Source organism: Prinia subflava, chromosome W, assembly GCF_021018805.1.
Source record: "Prinia subflava isolate CZ2003 ecotype Zambia chromosome W, Cam_Psub_1.2, whole genome shotgun sequence".
Taxonomy (NCBI): Eukaryota; Metazoa; Chordata; class Aves; order Passeriformes; family Cisticolidae; genus Prinia; species Prinia subflava.
Window position 1 is genome coordinate 4,320,864 of NC_086282.1, and position 20,264 is coordinate 4,341,127.

At 42.5% G+C, this 20,264-nt stretch overlaps 2 protein-coding genes across 16 annotated transcripts in view; one reads left to right on the forward strand and one right to left on the reverse strand.

The window, feature by feature from the left end:
* The window catches only part of LOC134563393 (YTH domain-containing protein 1-like), a 29,296-nt gene extending 26,112 nt beyond the window's left edge, over positions 1 to 3,184 (forward strand). For 12 of the 14 annotated variants that reach the window (XM_063421293.1, XM_063421294.1, XM_063421288.1 and 9 more), the window contains 3 exons: positions 1,394 to 1,528; positions 2,160 to 2,367; positions 2,769 to 3,184. In XM_063421293.1, coding sequence (XP_063277363.1) covers positions 1,394 to 1,528; positions 2,160 to 2,367; positions 2,769 to 2,818 — 393 coding nt within the window. In that variant the 3' untranslated portion in view covers positions 2,819 to 3,184. Of the gene's footprint in view, positions 1 to 1,393; positions 1,529 to 2,159; positions 2,747 to 2,768 lie in introns of those variants that run through there. The other 2 variants (XM_063421289.1, XM_063421292.1) reach the window with 1 other exon arrangement.
* Positions 3,185 to 4,794: 1,610 nt separating this feature from the next.
* LOC134563412 (UDP-glucuronosyltransferase 2A2-like) lies at positions 4,795 to 19,428 on the reverse strand. 2 transcript variants are annotated; one of them, XM_063421322.1, is made up of 8 exons: positions 19,195 to 19,428; positions 17,605 to 18,497; positions 15,210 to 15,836; positions 11,551 to 11,699; positions 10,165 to 10,296; positions 9,648 to 9,735; positions 8,810 to 9,029; positions 4,795 to 6,075 (listed from the first exon to the last, which is right to left on the reverse strand). In XM_063421322.1, the coding sequence occupies exons 2-8, from the start codon at positions 18,338 to 18,340 to the stop codon at positions 5,799 to 5,801; spliced, it is 2,229 nt and encodes a 742-aa protein (XP_063277392.1). In that variant the 5' UTR covers positions 18,341 to 18,497; positions 19,195 to 19,428; the 3' UTR covers positions 4,795 to 5,798. The 2 variants fall into 2 exon arrangements, with proteins under 2 accessions (XP_063277392.1, XP_063277393.1); XM_063421323.1 differs by lacking the exon at positions 15,210 to 15,836.
* Between the last annotated feature and the right edge of the window lie 836 nt (positions 19,429 to 20,264).

Consider the following 20,264-nt stretch of genomic DNA (forward strand, 5'->3'; position numbering starts at 1 on the left):
TGGCATATTCAGTGTGCTCTCAACTCTTCGCTTTTCCTAAAATGTATCTTTGCTGTAACAGTGTAAAAATTTTAGGGGAAAATACTGATAGCAAGTATTTTGAAATTTACTCTCAACTGTAGTCTGGCATTCTTAGTAAGCTCTGAGGAAATAGCAGAACCCTCCTTTATCCTAGATGGGAGGAGTGTGATCACATGCTGTATTCTGCTGAATCATGGTAATTGGCTCTCGAACAGCAAATGCATAAACAGGTCGACTTGTTGAAGAGGCTCATGGAATGGACTGCTGGGCTCTGGCATTGTGCAGTGGCTTGCTTTTGGCTATGGCAATGAAGCATGCAGGAAATGAGCAAAATGTGCTGTACAACCTAATTAAGTCTTCCTGTATTACAGCCTCCACTGAAATGCACTTTTTTTTCCCAGTCAGATGAACAGATACATGAGTGTACATATCTACAACTATGTAGATAGTTCACTTGTACAAGTTGTGGTTTTCCCTTCATGTCAGGAGAAGCAGTCATAGGGAGGTCATTTTGGTTATGTTTAGTAAGTCTGGCCTGATTTTGCATAACTGTAATGAGTCTTTTGGCTCTTGTTTGTACTGGCAATGAGCAAAAAGCAGTGGCAGATGTAGAGATGCTCCTATAGCCTCTCATTTTTCTCAGCTGAAACAACTCTCTACAACTGAAGGAAGTAAACAGTGTTGTCAGATGGGGAGGAAAAGAGTTTTTCAAACACAGTTAAGCTTCAAGAAACTCCCTCTTTATTTCTCCTCCCCTCTTCTGCATGCAGTCCAAGTAGTTGTCCTAGAATCCAGTGCTTCCGTTTACTTTCTTTGTAACAAAAATGCAAGTAAAGATGCTTTGGTACTATGGCAAAGGAAGATCTTACTGATTGAAGAAATGGCAAGAAATCAGGCAAAATATGTCTTGTTTAAAAACAAAAAAATCCACGAGCATTTTGTCAAATAATTTGTCTTGCAAAGTCAGGGTTTTTTTAAAATTTAGAATAGAAACATATTTATAAGGAATGAGTATGACTTGGTTCTATAAGAGCTCACTGGTTTGGACAGAATTGACATTCTATATGCAAAGGTTAAAAAAATCCAAAACTAAAACTTACCATATTTAAGTAGCAGAAGTTTTATGTACGGTGTCATGTTAAGGCAGATAAATAAGGAAGGAAGGGATATTGGGCTGTGGGGAGGATGTTTACCAGACTTCTCCAAGCAATGGTAGAGAGGTAGTAAAGCATGCCAGCCTCATGGAAAGTAGTCTGCTGTTCAGTTAGGAGGCTGTGATCAGATTCATTTAGATGCTGTGTTTTCCATCTGAATGGTACACTCCTTGTGTGCGTTCCTTTGCTTCAACAAACTTCCTGTAACTTTCTTGTAGCCACCGTATCCAGGTATGGAGCAACCACCACACCACCCTTACTATCAGCACCATGCACCTCCACCTCAAGCTCACCCTCCATACTCAGGACATCATCCTGTACCCCATGAAGCGAGATACAGAGACAAACGAGTAGTAAGTGTCCACATAGAGGAGATGCAAGTTTGCAGGCTGGAGTAGGAATCTGGAGTCCAGGGGTGGCCTAGCCAGAGCTTTGTTGGCTTTGATAAACGGCATGTTTATGATGTGCATTAGAGTTCCTTGGAAAGATCAGTTGTTTAGATTGACTGCACACTTCCAGCAAACTTGAAAAGCCTTTCTCTCCCTGGTGAGGTAGAAGTGAAAAATTCTCAGACTCTTAAACTGAAGTGTATGCTTAAATTGGCTTCCAGCCTGTCCACCTCTGAACATTTTCATGGTGAAGCCTGGTTTGAATTACATGCCTGTAACTTTGCTTGTGCTCATGGACAACAAATTACTTTTTATCAGCAGAATTTTGTTTAAAAACTTCTTATAGGCACATCAGAAAACAGGGCAGATTATTAAGTTTTTGTTAGCTGGCTTGAAAGGCTCCTTAGCTTTCAGGTCTCTTGCTGGTGTCTGGCATTTGAACCCCAGATTCTGCACATGGATGCTGGACACTTGTTTGGTTGGATTTGCCTTTTTTTAAATACTGGGCTTTCTGAAGAGTTACAGCCAGCCCTATAGATAAGGGAGGGAATTCTGACCTGGGAAAGAAAATAGCAGAGCTGTCCTTTCATCACAGCACGACTATGACATGAGAGTAGACGACTTCCTTCGCCGCACACAAGCCGTTGTCAGTGGTCGGAGAAGCCGTCCCCGGGAGAGGGACCGAGAGCGGGAGCGCGACCGGCCTCGAGATAATCGGAGAGAGAGAGAACGTGACAGAGGCCGTGATCGGGAAAGGGAGAGAGAGAGGATTTGTGACCGGGACAGAGACAGAGGTGAAAGAGGTAGATACCGAAGATAATCTATCTGGAACCAGTGCTCACTTGAAACAAAAAAAGCTTGTATTTTTTTGTGTGTTTACAAGTAGTACCTTTTATTTTCGGCTGTCTACTTAAAGTTCATTGTGTAGAAGGATTTATAATGACCCTCTCTATTCCAAGCATGCAGTGAACTATGAACTGGAAAAACCCAAATAGGCCAAAAATAAAATACACAAAGCTGACACTCAACTTCATGTTTCTATTGGAACAGAGTTGGAAGCAGCTAAGAATGTAGATATTGATTAATTCTCAATAAGTCTTCATCTACTTAGTGACTTCATTCTAGGTTTTTGAATACTGATGGATAACTGCCTTTTTTTTTTTTTTTTTTTTTTTTTTTTTGCTTTGATGTTTTCTTCCTGTAGTTTCATATGGTTCGATGGGAGAATGCTGCTATCAAGTATGCAAATATTGAAGTATGATTTCTTTTTCTTTTTTTGACGGTATGGCAGTGTTGTAGCGGCCTTTTTTCCCCCCCTCTTCCTCCCACCATTTTTTAACCCTATCTGTGAAGTCAAGTGGGTTTTTTTCAGTCTTCAGTAAGGAAAGCAATATTAAGAAGACACTATTGATACCTGATTTTTAGCCTTTTTTAAAAATCTTCCTGTGTTCAGTAACATTTTGGTCAATTCTGTTGTCTAGTCTCTTTCCAAAATGTACACATTGCTTGGAATGTTCACAACCTGCGTGTGTGAAACCAGAAAATATTGCTGTATTCTACATTGCTACCATTTATATATATAAATAAATAAATAAATAAATAAATTGGTAACTACTGAAATGTTTCAAACTCCATGTTGGGTTTCTTGGTTTTCGAAGCTTGACAGCTTTGCTAGATGCTGGCAGTTCTAGGAAAAGATCTATGTTCAGAAATAGTTCAAATATTCTTTGTGGTAAGTGAAATTGATCTGAAGCCTGAATTTAGGGAAAGGACTGCTGATATAAAAGGTAATTGCATTTCTATTTCCTTAGTGAAGTAGCCAATAACTCCTGCAGCTCATCAGAGTTATTAAGGCCCTATATGTTCAACTTAATCATATGATCTTCAAGCTGTTGAGAAGCTGTCCTCAGCCACAACATACCTGTCCTAGGAATGTGTTAGTCCTGCAAGATCCAGAGTCTGCACATGTGTTTTTTTTAGTAATCACTTGTTACTTCTCTTAAATAGCAAATATTTTAACCTAAATGCCAATGTTAAAACTGTGAGGGGAGGGGGAGTAAAACTTGTAGTTAAAGTTCTTCAGTTTATCCAGCAGTTTCCAACTTTCCAAAACTTGTAAGAGTAGCACTGCCTTGGTGGACTTCTTCATAAACTTTCTTCAGTGTCTTCTCACGTAACAAATCTGGACTGTGCTTTTAACACCTCCGGTTCTACCCTGCTGGGTGCTGCAGCTAATTTTATAAAAGGCAATATAGGACTATAATATGCCACTGTGTAGCATTTGTGGAAATGTGGCTTTTTGATCTGGCAATAATTTTTGCTCTGTTTATTTTAGTCTACAATTACAGTAAACATCTACATGTGTTAAACAAAAAGTTAGACCTCCAATGTACAAGTATGTTTGGATTCTTTCAGCAGTACAAGAGGCTGAATATGTGTTTGGGTTCCTCAACACAGTTTATTGTGCACAGAGAGGTATTGCCTGCTAGCTGGAGGATTAGATCAGTCTGTCCTATTTAAAATACATTCTATGTCTAATTGGAGACATGCATCATAGACCACCCTCATACTTTGATAGCTTTCTCTGCATTATATACAGACTCTAAAATGAAGAGAGGGTGTTGGTTTTGTTTGGGTTTGTTTGTTTACTTTTAAATTCAATACTAGATAAACCAAATCTCTCTGAGTAGGTTACAGAAACGAAGCACCTCCTTACAGTGACTGTGCAGCAACTTTGTTCAGCTTTTCCCATGTATCCTGTTTCCAGTGTCCTTTGTTAGCCCTGTCTGACCATTATCTGTGATGGGAGGCTTGCTGGCCTTCTGGCATCTGAACTGACATCTCAGCAACTGGGTGACAGGGGCTCGTAGTGATACAGCTTGGTGGAGCTGTGCCTAGAGACCCACCTAGTATTCTTAACAGTTACAGCAACTCCTTTCTGATCTGGAGCCTTAGTCTCATGCTCCTTTCTATTCACTGTGCATATTCCTGGTTATGATCCCATCACGACAACAGGAACAGTACACCAGAAATTGCCATGAGATGCAGTAGTCTTCTTGTAACCCCTCTTGAGTTAGGAAATGGTTGAGCTTTTGTACATGTTTTAGCATGAAGTTTAAGCAGATGTTGAAACATGACAGTGCTAATAAAAAAAAAGTTGATGTGGTGTAAGGAATTTTATTATGTAAACAAATAATCATGTTCTGTTTTAAAACAATTCCAGAGTATTTAAAAATATCAGTTAAAATTCTAACAGGTTTTTTCTTGAGTAAGCTGGCACAGCAGTGAAATAACCTTACCTAGAACAGGAGGCCTGGACTAGCAGCGTTTTACAGGCATCTTTATCCACCTGAAGAAGTATTACATTTACTACCTCTCTTATCTGACCCAAGTGCAGCACCATTTTCTGTCCAACTTTTCAGGCAAGGCAAGGGGCTATTTTGCTGTTCCCACATGGAATGTTATCTCTTTGCAAGTTCCCTCTCTAGATCTTTTCCTGCATTTATCAATTAGCATGGCTCAGAGGCGTTTGGGGGTTAAGATGGGCAAGTTCCTGACAGAAGTGGTTTTCACATGCCTGCAGTGTTGCAGTTAGAATGATGGCCTGTGCAGTAGGAATTCCAAACTGAATGGGAAAGAAATGGTTCCCAGGAAAGTATTTTTTTTATGGTCTTAGGATTCAAGTCTCCCCTCAGCCCCCAAGTAGTCAGGGCATTTGCAACTTGCATCTCCCAGTTTTCATGATCATGGCCATTCAGATGGGCATTTTTTAGGAGCCCATGATCTTGGATTCACTGTCCAGTCTGGAGAAAGCTTTTCTGACAGGAGAGGAGGCATGATTGGTTGTGAATCAGTGATCAAGCCTGCATGACACTAGAGGAAAGGACAGAGTTAGGATAAGGAGCCTAGTTGCAGACCCACAGGTTGAATTTACAAAATATACCAAAATGTTTGAGATATTTGAAAACTTAGAGCAACAATTTCCATGGCAAGGACCATGTGTGATCAGCTAACATGGTCCCGAGGGATAAAGTAACTATAATTCAATTTTATTTAGACCAGAAAGAATTTGCTGGCTAAGCAAGCAGCTCTGCCCAACAACAGCTTTGTTGTGGTGCATTCATGATATGCCCAGCTTAAGGCATATCCCAATAAACTTGTTCTCCAAATAATATGCCTAAATGCCTTACTTAATCAGCCTAGGAGAAGAAAACTGCTGCTGGGAACAAGGTGTCTATTCTTTCTTCCTCTTTGCAATTCTGCCACATCTTCTACAGCAACATAGGCAGCACTTGAAAAGAATGAAGACAATAGTGGCTGTACAGGTGAACAAGAATGCCAGAACATCCAGGGAGTGGTACTGGTACCAGGTGAGATGGTGAGCAGCTGGTCTCAAGTGTTTTGCTCCTTTGTGACGCATGACAAATTCAATCCAGAAGACAGCTCTATCCAGAGGCTTAACAGGCTGGTCATGCTGTATCTTGGATAACTTTAGAGCATTTTCCTTATAGCTGGGGGGGGGAAAAAAAAGAAGAAACCAAAGAGATTTCTCACTTATTCCTGAAACAAACCATTTAGCACCTGGCAGCCCTCTTGAGGAGGGTAGACAGCCCTGCTTTTACTTTCATCAATCTTATTTAAATATATTTGAAACTGGTCCAATTTATTCCTGTATGCATAAAATTGGGTTAAGAATAGTAATAGAGAAAGCCAATATTTTGCAAAAAAAACTTATTCAAAATTATTGCAGATACTCTTAAAAAAAACCAACATGAAAACATTTGCTGCATTTCTGCTCCAATATAATAGTGTGCTGATTTGCATTGGGATAGAGTTAACTTTCTTTATAGTAGCTGGTGTGGGCTATTTTTTGGATTTGTGCTGGAAGCAGTGTTGATAAAATAGGAATGTTTTCCTTACTGCTGAGCTTATATTGAGTCAAGGCCTTTTCTGGCTCTCACACCATTCCACCAGCGAGGAGGCTGGGGCTGCACAAGGAATTGGGACACAGCAAGGAAAGCTGATCCCAGACCCCCATGGTGTCATGGCTCAGTAGTAAAACTTAAGGGGAAGGCTAGGGAGGCCACATGTACCAGCTGCCATCCAGATTGTTACAGGTCACCTCCACCATGGCTGACTCCCTCAGATACTAGATACCTCCATCAGTGCTAGTCCCTTTGCTTCAGGAGTTTGCAGGTTCTTACTTGAAGGAATATATGTCCTTCACACAGGATGGGAATTGGTGCTAAAGATTAAGGACTTCTGCATTTTTCCAATCCTTTTGTCAGTGTTCTTATCCTTAGCAAGGGATCCCAGCTCCTGGGCTTCCTTCTCCTCCAAGTCCTGACTCATAGGTACAGTAACCTAAGGATACTGCTAAGTCAGGTGTAGGAGAAGGAACTGTTATGACTAAAGGCAGCTAAGACCTAATAAAACTAGAACTGTCATTCAGACCCTCCAGAGGATTTACACTAGCAGAGAACTCTCAAAAGCTCCTTTGAACTTTCCAAGAACTATTTTTCTCAAAGCACTCATAAAATGGAGTATAAGGAAAACCCAAATTACTTATCTCTCCTTTTTGAGAAATGCTGATTCTCAGAAAGGAAAGTGCCAAGGCCGTTTTACGGGTTATAGGTCTTAAAGGTCTAAGAACATTTTAAGGTCTAAACAGAGTAGTTTATTATATGAAAGCATGTATCTGAAGGTGCGTGAGTTCTAAATGAGCGGTCTTACAACGTCACAATCGGTTATAAACATAAGTCTTAGCAAGCAAAATCCTAGTAAAGCAATAAGCAAAGCATAGAATTCTTAACAAGCAAAATTCTAGCAAAACAATAATCAAAGCATAAAATTTGACATCACAGCCTCTAGGTAAAACAGCCTTCAATTCCTGACCCCAAGCAGGGTTTCCGGCCATGTAGTCGCAATAACAGAAAGGGATCACGAAATCACAAATCCCAGACAGGGGTCCCGGCCGCAGGGATCACAGTGACAGAAAAGGTCCCAAGATTCTGAACCCACACAGAATCCCCGGCCGCAGGGTCGCGATGGCAGTGAGGGATCCCAAACTAGACAGAGTTCCCGGCCGTGAGGCCGCGGTGGCAATGGGGGATCCCGAACCCGGCAGAATTCCCAGACGCAGGGCCGCAGTGACAATGGAGGGATCCCGAACCTGGCAGAGTTCCCAACTGCGGGATCACAGTGACAGGAAGGAGGTCCCAAGGTCCCGAACTCACACAGAGTTCCCGGCCGCAGGGATCGCAGGGACAGGAAGGGGGTCCCGGGGTCGCAGAGGCAAAAGGGGTCCTGGGGTTGCAGAGGCAAGAAGGGGTCCCGGGGTCGCGGAGGCAAGAAAGGGTCCCGGGGTCCCGAACCCTCGCAGAGTCCCCAGCAGCCCCGAACAGAGTTCCGGGGCAAACACCGCAGGAGGAAAGGGAAGGGAGGGACGGGACCCCAGGGCCCAGATCCCAGCAACAAAGGCTACAATAGATGGTACCTTTAGAATCCCATTTCGGCTCCCTGGCAGGGCTCCTTCTCCAGGCTGCAGAAGGTGGAGGTTGGATCGATAGATTGGGTTGATCAATCGACACCTTCACTTTCAGCCCAGAGGCTTTTTATCCATAAGTTACAAATGCATATTCATATCTTTATCTACACACTACCCAATCTAGGTGCAATTTTCTAAGTTCGTAAAACTACGAAAAGCAACATCAAAAACCTACGCATATAGCATATCTATCAGTGCAAAAACTCTATCTTACTAGCATAAAAGTTCTATCTTATTGTGCGCAAAAATTCTATCTTGTTATGTGAAAAACTCTATCTTAACATACGTAGAAAACTTTATCTTATTTGCACAAAATTCATACCCAAAATTATAAACAGTACTCTATTTTTGTTGTGTCTAAACTCTATCACTAGGCCTGAAGCTCTGTACTTCTACACTAACAACTAGGCACTTAGGGCATGTGAAGCTTAAAACTGAGGCTTAGATTTCTACTTTATGCATATATAGCTTTATATATTCTAATTTTTCTAAAGGTTTTAATTCAATCCCTTCACATTTCACTCTCTGTGGAGGATCCATGGAAACACGGACTCCAACAGGAAAGGTGGTTTTCATCTGAAATCCAAGCTTCAGCTACTCTGCATTTTCCATTCTCAGAAGAGCCACCAGAATTTCTCACATCAGCAGCCCAGGAATTTAATAACCTCAGCCTACTGTAAGGCAAGAACAAAACTCACGTGGAATTGTAAATGACTGTGTTCAGTGCATCAACGAGGTCCTGCATCTTCATTGTGTTGAAATCCACCTGAACTGCAGCTCCTTTTGCTACCATGTGAGCAATGTTGTCATGCTGGTCAGCAAACATGGGAATCCCAACCATGGGGATCCCATGGTAGATGGCTTCATAGAGCCCATTGGTCCCACCATGTGTAATAAAGGCCTTAGTCAAGGGATGGCCTGGAACAGGGAAGGAGAGGTGCATGTTACAGTAGCTGTGGCAGACTGCATTCACTGGGATGTGAGCACTGCATAGAGGGGCCAGTGCACTGCTAGAGAAGGGAACAACCCTGACCTCTGGATCAGCAGCAGAGCTTCACGCTTAGCTTTCGCACAGTCATACGTATTTTAACGCAACATGCAAATCAGCGTGTCCTGCCAGACTACCCCACAGATACTTTGGCCCTTCCGCTATTGTGCAGTTGTAGTTTTCACATGGTATCAGGTTCAAAACAGCCCTGTTGTTCAGCCTTGCTTAGATCAAGCATTTTGAAGAATGAGCCCTGGAGATGAACTGCAGATGCCAAATCCAGCTCCAGAGTACATCTCTGCTTTGGTATTTACTCCGGCCTACAGGTGCTTTTGAGCCCTTCTAGACAACTGCCACCAAGCTCTGTAAGTCAGAGCCTTTTAGGAACCTAAGGCTCCCAAGAGCAAAGTTTTGCAGTTTAGGCTGTGAAACGAAGTTTATCCACAAGTGTTACATGGTTCTGTTGCCTGAATTAACCATTCTAGTGGAAAAACAAAGGAAGCAGTTTTTCCAAGGGTGCCATCCATCCCAAATAGAATCAGTCTCACCAAGCAGGTCATTTTGTGGTATCCAGTCAAAAATCCTGGTGTTGGAGCCCAGAGTTTCTGGTTTTTTCCCTTTGTACCGCCAGAGGACCTTGAACAAAGGAAGAATAAGATAAACATGGTGCATGCGATGTGCCTTTCTGTACTATTACACGTAATTTAGAGCTTTATCTCAAACCCACATACCTTTTCCCAGTAATTCAAATAGCTTTGACTCCAGTTGAACTCTTTGATGGGTTATTATGTGCTAATTATAAAAAATGCATGGAGTGAATTTTGTATTTTGCCCTGTAGACACACCTCCATGTAATTTGGTTCAGAGGAAGTGAAACAGCAGAACTCCCCATGAAGTAACTCAGCTGTCTCTCTCTCTGAGCGAGCCCAGCTTCCTGGCTGTATCACATCCATCAGGGATGCAGGTAAAGAACAGGCCACTCCAAACATAAAAGGCTCAATGAGAGCAATGGGAGTGAAAAAAGCAAGGCAACAGGGCAACTTGTTTTAGGCTTGAAAAGTTCACCTTTTGTGGAAGCTGGCTGAGGGCTTTGGCGATCACATTACTTTTTTCATCACTTAGGTTGTAGACCATCGATCCAAGAGTGAATACAATGACACCATGTTCCCCTGAGCTTTGAACAAATTCTTCCATTTCCTAGAGAGGCAGAAGACATACCGGGGTAATTACACAATGCAGATTACACAGATTTCTGTAAATAGAGAGCATAACCTTTTCATCTTATTTAGGAAATGGTGGTGTGAGCACCTCCTGACAGAAGGGCTTGACAAAGACAGACCTGGCCCTGTGGAAAACAGTCGGTTTCTCCCCAATGATGATCAGGACAAGTTGAGACAGGTGACAGATTCTTTGTATTTTTGAAAGCAAGTTTCAGGATACATTTCAAGCAGCAGGAATGAATCCTGGCATTATCATGAGCAGGCCGCACTCTGTGACACTCTCCCTATCATGGTCATGGTTCTGGATTTTCCTGGAACAAGTACTTTGCGTTATATAGCTCTGCTGAAACCTGAGAGGGTGTTTCAGCATCCTAATCACAGATTCACCAAGTTGGTGCAGTCACTTTGCTAGTCAGACAGTTCTCATTTCTTATAATGCACCACATTGCTCAAAACATTTTCTACAAATCAGACCAATAGGTTTTCCTGTTCCTTTTATTAGTTAGTGTCATGTGAACTGGAGCAGTAACATGCAAAAGAGAATGGTTATCCATTTTCCCTAAGCTCAACCCATGCTACAGGGGAGTGGGAAGAGAGTTAGAAGGTTACTTTTAGTAGACAATTTGCACTGAAGATGACCTATATCTTCCAAGGCTCCTACAGGAATGATAATCTACATCAGAGCTTGTCGTTGTTGTCATCTTCAGTATTTGGGAGTTTCAAATTCTACCTGAATACTGCAATTCACAGCATAGCATAGGCTGGAGATGCTCACTGTTTTACTCCCTTTAAGATGTCTTAAACTAAGGTACAATAGAAAAAGTGTTTATCACTCATCTATTTCTGCAAGTTTTGACCCCATTTTACCTAAAGAATTTGTCTTGTCGCAGAGCCTTCTGGCATCAGGTATTTCAGTGTTACCATAGGCTGCAAGTCTATGTTGTAGAATTAAATATTACATTCAAGTACCCTGAGGTAGCACCTATTTTTCCTAAAACAGACACTCTATTACCCCGTGCTGACATCAGCTATCCTCTTTTAATACAGCAGGCTGTAAACCAGTCCTCAGTTTGGACAAGTATGGATGGATGCTAAATAGTTCCTTGCTCCCCAGCAGCACCAGAGCATCTTCTTTAAGAATGACCTTTCTCAGGACATGGCTTGCATGGTTATTAGGGAAAGAAACAGTCTTTGTAACAAACCAGCCAACGGCAGAATGAAGTTGGGATACCTTTGGTAATGGTTTTGCAGGCTGGCAATGAAGTCCTCCAACAAACTCAAAGTTGGGCAGGAAAGGGCGTGAAAATTCGAAATCCCAGTATGTTCTGATTAACCAAATCTCTGCTTTCCCCATCGTCTCACACAGAGTTGTGGGCTTTCCTGTGGACAAGGTACAAGAGGTTTACAACATGCATGGGAGTGACCTTGTTTGCTCTAGATTGTGAAACAGGAGCCTTACCTTTGTCTTTTGGCACTCCCAATCAGTGTAGTTTATCAAACTATGCATAAAATGAAAACATCCACAAATCTGGATCTATTCCTTGCCCTGTCCTGTGTTCAGCTTTAGCAGGTGGCCATGAGCAAGGCGGTACAATCCTTAAAGGGATTTTGAACCTTCATGATTACTTTAGAGAAATACAAGCGAGAAGCATTTAGTATCTAATATAGAAGTGCAATTCTAGTAGTGCTGAATTATTACCTGTGCTTGTAGTAAAAACACAGAGAACACTTAGGGAAGAGAACAATCAGAAAACTTAGTTCCAAATAAAAAAATTAATGAATCACAGTGATGATTGCCTGTCAGGGAGGAAGAAAGTTTTTAAACCAAGTTCTATAGCATTTTTCAGATGGTGACTCATTTAGTGGCTGCTCAGACAACAATAAAAGACAGGTACAGACATCTCTAGTTTTCTTGAGGACTGGGTCGGCTGCTTCTTACACATATTGGGAAAAAATGGCCAACTCCATAGATACTTTTAATGCCATTCTATGCAAAATCCAATATTTTGGAATCTAATGGTAATCTGATGTTTTATAGTTTACCATTTGAAAAAATATATAATCTTAGGTACATGTTGCAAGTTGTCTTTGCAGTGTTTTCTCCACCGAGTGAAACTGGGGAGTAAAAGGGTTAGAAGTATTGATAAATAGTTTTCCAAAGCTAGTCTAATGCAAGCAGGAATCAAGCTAAATATGCAGCAAGATAAAAATTATCTGTAGAGCATCTTCTTATACTACTTGATCAGTATAATAATCTACACCAGTAATTTTTTCTTTAAATTAAAGAGCAATGAGTCAGTTACAAAGTTGCTGAAGTGAAAATCAAGTTTGCATTACAAGTAGAGTGATACAAAGGTGTAATTAAGTCTTTATGTAGTATTAAAAATCCAATCCAGTGAAGAGAGTCTAGTTTTCAGAGCATGAAGGCATTCTTTGCAAATGCAGGAAAAGATTGGACAGCAACAGAAGAGATGCCCTTGTGTTTGCTGTTCACTCATTATCTGCCTAAACTTAGATACCCTGGACAAGATTCAAAGTCCACTGAACTAAAAGGTCTCTTCATTAAATATTGAATCATGCCTGAGTTGTACTACGTTGGAGCAAAATTTTCAAGTATGTATGTAGTTTAATGAGACTATTTCAAACTCTGAATGGTGGATGAAGGGGAAAGGTGACAGCATTCACTGCTGAGAATTGAACTCAGACTCAGCATCCTGCACTATGCAGTTGCAAGATACTTCAGGATTGCCACCTCTGTTGGCCTTTGAGAAGGAGTATTTTGAGACAACAGCATGGTGATCCCAAAGCATTCAAAAGGCACAACCTATGCAAGAAAAGAAACCACTCAACAGCTGCCTTACCTAAGACATTACTGTAGTACTCATCCCATTCATCTCACCAAAACTTCATGAAAAATAAATCTGTGTAAATGTAAAAGAGGAAGTTCTGTAGTCTTTCCATAAAGGACATCTGGTGTGTCAGCCCCATTGTGCTAGCAGGCACATAGGAAGGTGGGGACGGGAGCCCACCCCACAGCCGCTCTACCACATTCCCATCAGAGAAGTGGAAGCTGTAGACAAAAGGGATCTCTAGGATTTCTGCTACAAGTTCCCCACCTACAGAGAGGGGGTCAGCGATCAGAATATCAAACTTGGCCTGCTGCAGCTTTGCTATCAGGTGAGAGTTCATCACCAAGGTGTCACAGGTCTGCTTTGACATATTGGTAAAGACCTCCAGTTGCACCTGCATCGTCCACGTGATCTCCCAGGGGAAGAGATTAGCGGCTTCATTCATCCAGAAATTGAGGAAGTCCTCCATGGAGGCATCCAGGGTCTCCTGGCTAAAGGGGACTTGCAGGACCTCAAAAGTGATAAGGAAGGAGGTGTCCGGGTAGTTGATGAGCAGACTGCTTGAGGGCACCAGCACAGTCACTTCATGACCCTGGAGAACGAGCTCTTGCAGAAGCACTTTCACATTGATCCAGTGACTGGCATCGGTGGGCCAGACCACCACCCTCCCACAAAAACTGGTGCTGCAGCAGCATGTGTAGGCCCAGAGCAGCCAGGAGAACTTTGGCCCCAACATCTCAGCATTCCACGTACAACTCTGGTCTGACCAAACTGGAAGCAGTTCACTGCTTCACTGTGCAGACACTGTAGAGCCAACCAATTAAAAGTGGCATCTGTTTGGTGACTAGACTGGCAAACGTGACAAGATTGGCAAACGTGGCGAGAGGGAATGTCTTAACACAAAACAACACTCATGGGAGGACTGGGCAAGCAGCAAATTCCGTTCTGGAGTGTCCTGCAGAGCCACAGCTGATCTCTGGTGGGGTGGAGTAAGAGGCAGAAAAGGCCTTGACACTCTGTAAGCACTGCTCAGCAGTAATTAAAACATCCCTGTGTTATCAAAACTCTTTTCAGCACAAATCCACCATGCAGCCCATGCAAGCTAACAAAATAGGTATTGCACATGGAGCCTTAAATGCTAAACCCCACAGTTCACAATAAAAAAAGACACCACAAGATCCAAACAGCTCTGAGGCTTACACAACAGACATCAAACCATGCTTCAGCCAGCACAAGATTTTCTAGTCTCTGTCATCATAACATGATAAGCAACACAAACACACAGCTAGGTACTCTAAGAGTAGGATATCTTAACTTAGCTCTCAACAGAATTACACCTTACTAGTGAAATATAAATAAAAACACTTTAAAGTCTCATATTGAAATACCCATTTTATCTCCCCACCAGCAATGCATATGTTTAGCCAGTTTCCTTTTAAGCATTACTATAATCACCTAGAGCAAAAATGGGAAAACAATTATACAATTATTATTTAAAAAAAAAAATAAAAACCACAAATATAACTATAATCGAATAGGTTTTTAGACACTAAGAAAAGCAAAGAACCACGTCTCTGCAGAGGGCCTTTTATCACTGTGAATTGGGGCTCATCTGATATCCCAGGCTTTTAAAGGTCCAGAGGAGGATATTGTCTCTAAATTTGAGACAAGGTAGCAAGTAAGAAGTGTGCTATGGGAGAAAAAGTAATAGTGTTTGGTGGGCATACAGTATTTTACTGTTCTTAGTGTTTGTCATGATTCATCTATGAATATCACTAATAAGCCTTGTTTCAAGTGCAATAGCACTGTTTTACATATTTTGGAAGTACCTGTACAGACTTAGCTCTACCACTGTAGCAGGTCAGGATTAACAGGCAATGATTGTACTTGCCTGGATTGTTTGACTTGATGCAGGAATTTTGAAGGAAGGAAAGTGAATTTGGGGCTGTCTTGCTCCTGATTTGTGCCTTAACCTCTCATCTCTGGGTATTTACTCTTGTGTGTACAGCAGATGTAATTTCTGGAAGTGGAGCAGCCTTACCTAAAACTTCACTGTAGTATTTATCCCAGTTGGTCCAGAGAACATAATGAAATATGAAATCCTGCAGAGTGTAGCTGAGGAAGTTTTCTAGCCTTTGCCAGAAGGTCATCCTATCTGTTAGGCTGGTTAGGGTGGTTGGTATGTAGGAAGGAGGTGCTGGGAGTGTTCCACAGAGCTGCTCCACCGTGTTGCCCATGGAGAACCCGAAGGTATACACAAAGGGGATGCCCAGCTTCTCAGCAACCAGCTCCCCACTGGGAAATAGCGGGTCTGCCAAAAGGACATTGAAGGCGGATGCCCTCAGTCTTTCCATCAGGGCCTCATTCTTCACAACTCCATCACAAATGATTTTGGTTTTCTTCATCTGCAACATCTTTTGAGCTATCTTGTAAGCACCTTTCCAGATAGGTAGCTCTCTCTCCTCATTAAAAAAATATAAAGTTTCATCCATTAAGTCAATCATCTCTTTTGTGGTGATTAGCACCTCAATCACCTCAAACTGGAAGGGTGAGGGCTGCATGGGATTGAGGATGAGGAAGCATGAAGGCAGCAGCACGGTCACCTCATGGCCCTGGACCACAAGCTCCTGTAGTATGTGCTCCATGTTCAGCCAGTGGCTGTTGTCAGCTGGCCAGACCAACACCTTCCCCCCAGACTGCAAGCCCAACACGACCAGCAGCAACAGCACTGCCACCTCCTTCCCTGCCATAGCCTGCCCTGTGTGGCAATGCCCTCGTGGTCTTCCTTCACCAGGAGCAGAGGCACTCCTGAACTGGGCTGGGCATGCATGACACTGCCTTGAGGGCAGGGAGCCAAAGGTAGGCAGTGTGAAATCCTGAACTGGATAATAGCATGTTTAATACCATGTTTTCTTAGGGCACAAAATGGTGACTGGCACTAGCTGGCACCCTCTGGTGGTAAACAGCTTGCTGAAGCTGGAAGATGTGATTTCTCTGAAGCAGCAAGGAGAGCTGTCAGCCCTGGTGGTCTCAGTCCAGCAAAGATTGTATCCTGTTGGTAATCCCATCCCTCCTGCCCATCTAACTACAGTCTCTGTGTTACTTGTTTGGTATAAGAGGTGACTTTTTCATTCTTCTGGCTCTTTGAAACACAGCTGGGTAGGCAACTAAGATGTTCACTGACTGTGTGGGCACCTCTTTGCTTTTATAAAGCCACTAAGCGTCTCTTTAGAACACACCTAAAGTGGTGATCTGGGGCTGCAGCTAAAGAGTTGCATCTTGAAACGAATGAAATTACATAGCAAACTACTCCAGTATCAGAGTAAGATTGTCTTCATGTGAACTTGCCTCTTACAGAGAACCATGGGAGACCAGGAGGGGATAGTGCAGGCTTCCTGCCTGCCACTAAGTGCCAATTATGCACTATAAATTGAACCAGAAAATCCATTAAACAGTTTTATTTATATGGTCCCTCCTGATGTGCAATTAATAAATTAATTCTCATAAGAATAAGTTCTCTTTTCTGTACTAAAAATCATTATTATAAGGTTTCTGACCAGTGCTGTTACTCAACGGTTTCCTAATGTTGTCATCCAAGGCTTTTGGTATGGTTTCCATGCTGCCTAGAGCACCCTTTCTGGAACTAAAATGTGGGTCATGGAAACAGCTGGACTGTAAGGAGCCAAGCTGAGATACCTCATGTACTGTACACACTGACTCCAGCTTGGTGTACTTGTGGAGTCTCGCATCATGCAGGTATTTGCAGACAATTGAACCCTGAGAGATTTGCAAGAGATTTTTTTGAAGAGCTCAATGGGAACATAGTAGAAATTACATGTTATTAATAATAAACATATTTTTCTACATGATCACTCAAAACAGTCCAGAAGAAAAGCCTGCAGAGAAAGCTTTTTTTGTTTTCACTGTTTGCTTTGTGGGTGGGAGGGTATGTTCTGAATAAAACTTGTTTTGTGCAGAGAGAATTGGTTTTATATGACCAGGGACATAAGTAAAGTCCCTATTACAAAGCCACAATGCACTTAAATATTGCTACTGAGGGTGACAAGGCTGGCTTGTAATTCACCAGCTCCCCCCTCCTTGTTATGGTCCTCTGGATAAGGAAAATGGCTCTGTTCTTGGCTGCTTTCTGTGCAAGCAGTCACCCTTGCTGAGCGCCCTATATGGTGTGGAAGTCGTATCAAACTCCACACTAAAATTATGACAAAAGTCAAATCCATCAACTGGGATGACCCTGATCCTGTCTTGATGCAATGGCATAGCAGCACCCTGACTGCTAGTGCCTCAGCCCCTTCTTAGGGACACAATGACAAACTCTCGCTGACCTGTCTCTTGCCTTTGCAACCCTGGTGGGTTCCTAGCTCTGCAAGTCATAAGGACAGACTGTATAATGAGAAGTGAAGTATCAGAAGGCTTACCTAAGGCCTTGCTGTAGTAGATATCCCAATGTCCCCAGTAGCTCTGGAAAACGTAGTCTTGCAGGTGGTAAGACACAAAGTTTTTTACTCTCTCCCCAAAAGACATGTGGTCAGTGAGCTCAGAAAGGGCTGCAGGTGTGTAGGATGGTGGGGTGGGGATCTTGCCACAGTGCCTTTCCAGAGTGAAGGCTGGGGAGAAACGTAGTGAGTAGATAAAGGGAATTCCCAGCTTGAGAGCCAGGAGTTCCCCACAGGGGGTCACAGGGTCTGACAGCAGCAGGTCAAAGCCAGACCCCTGCAGACGAGCCATCAGCTCTTGGTTGGTCAGCACTGCATCACACATCATTTTGTTCATCTCCTGCCAGCCTACGGACAGCCTTCCCAGCTCCTTGTAAAACTGCCAGAAGGTCAAGACAGTTGGCCTGTTGTTGAGCCATAGATCCACTATTCCATTAATCAGGCTCTCAGGAACATCTTTCTTGAAGGGCACGTTATAGGTCTCAAACTTCTCCGTGGCCTTAGGCCTGGGTTCAATGTAGAGGGTAGCGTTGGATACCAGGATTGTAAAGCTGTGCCCACGGCGGATGAGCTCCTGTATAATTATATTCATATTCAGCCAGTGGCTGCCTTCTGTTGGCCAAACCAGTATCTTCCCACAGAAGACAGGCCCTAGAAGAACAACCTGAAAAAGGAGCAGCTGGAGGTATTTCTTTGAGCCGATTGTTTTCATGGCCATGGCAGAGCCTAGGGCTGGATAGTTTGGGAATTTTCCCTTCCAGTTGGGAGTGTTGCACCTCTGTGTTGTTTGATGGCTCCTCACTAGCACTCTTAGCAGAAGTGAGACTTTGCTGTTGCACAGGTAGTGCCTTTATAACCTGTGTTTTGTCTAAGCTCTGAAAAGAAAAAATATGTTTGGTGATTCATTTTTCCCTTTCTGCCTTCTACCCTGTTAGCTTCCCACCGAGGGAGTTCTATTCTCTTGTTAGGAGGATGACAACAATTCTCACTGCTGTCAAAGGAGCCAGTCCCCTAGATGACAGCTCTGAGACTCAAAACAAATCGCTTGCATTTTTTCCATGAACTAGAAATGCCAGAGGCAGGCCAAGGAATGAGAGGCCACATTGGAAGTGGCATCCTTTTTTACAGTGAGATCCTAAAAGTGCTGATATTTCTTATGCTGAGAGAAGTCAACAAATCCTTCATTTGGTTGATGATAATGCAAATAATAACATGCAATTTGTCCTAATAGGTCACCGGTAGCTTCCAACTGCTCCCAGACAACTTTTAACACAGTGAGTCCATTGCTACTGCCTGTGGCACATCACCACCAACCTGATCATGTTGTGGGCTCAGTTTGGGTGTCTAAACATGGGTCTGGGCCTCTTCTGGGCCCTAAAGGTGCTAAAGAGCAAAACCTACATCATCTGGGATAGCTCTCACTTGGAAAGTTGTTCCTTGAATATAAACACCTGGAAGCAGTTCTTTAACCACCTGGAGCCAAAATGATGACTAAACCCACATGTATAGTGATACACTCAATCCATCCAACACAATTTGAGAAACAAATGCCATGCAGCAAAAAACTCTTACCTAGCAGAGTCTTCCAAGGTACATAAACATTGTTCTCTGAGTTGCAAGTTGCAATTTACTACACCAGTTTGTTGCTTTTCCTTGCTGCTTCCCTCCTCTGTGCCTGGGCTGCTCCAGGAGGATTGGTTATCAGGCAGGAGCTTAAGAAAGTTACCCTCTGAACTGGACTTTTCAAAAGGAGGAAGTAATGAAATACGGAATGATGGCAACTGTCACTGTGAGCCTCACTCAAAAAGACACACGGAGCCAAGAATTTGGGAGAGCAGAAAGCAGCAGGGAGAATCTCCTGCTTTGTTTATTACTTCCTATTATATACTTTTAGCAAGGTGACCATGGATTGGAGGGTGGCATTCCCACCTCTCAACCACATTGGTCAAAGGGACTGTCATTCAACCTCCCCTTCTCTTGGAGAAGGAATTCAAAACAATGGCAATATTTACAAAACACAATCTCCTTGTTTACATGAATGAGTGTGAGAAGGGGCACACTTCTACTTTAATATGAACGCTCAGAAAACTAGGAGAATCTCATGGTGACAGGCAACAAGGCATGTATTCTGTGTTTATTCATCGCTTTGTTATGCTCTGGGAAATTAATGGTTGAGATGGTCTTTCTCTTGCCAGGATATACTATAATGTTACTACAGAGCCAGGTTCTTAGGAGGACTTTATATGCTAGAGATAAGAAATATGGTGTCTGACTGCTAAAAAGACTTTTTTACTCCTTTTAGGGTCTGAGGTGGCAAAACAAAATTGTTTGTTACATAGTAGATATGTTTATAAACTGTCAACAGGAACAAAGAGTGAGTCTTGTGGTTTGTTTGCAGAGGTTTTCAAAAGTTGCTGCTGTTTGCAAGTTTCCAAAAGTTGGTGTGTTACTTGTGTTGTCTCTGTTGCCCTTGATTCTGGAGATCTAGGCAAGTGCTCAGTAACCTGAAAATATAGGAATCTAAAGGTGCATCTCAATGATTTTTAAGTATTGTCATAATATTCAACAGGGCTTTTTCTAAATCTTCAGAACCCAGGACTATTATGCCAGCATGTTTCAACCATAATTTGACCTTACAGCCA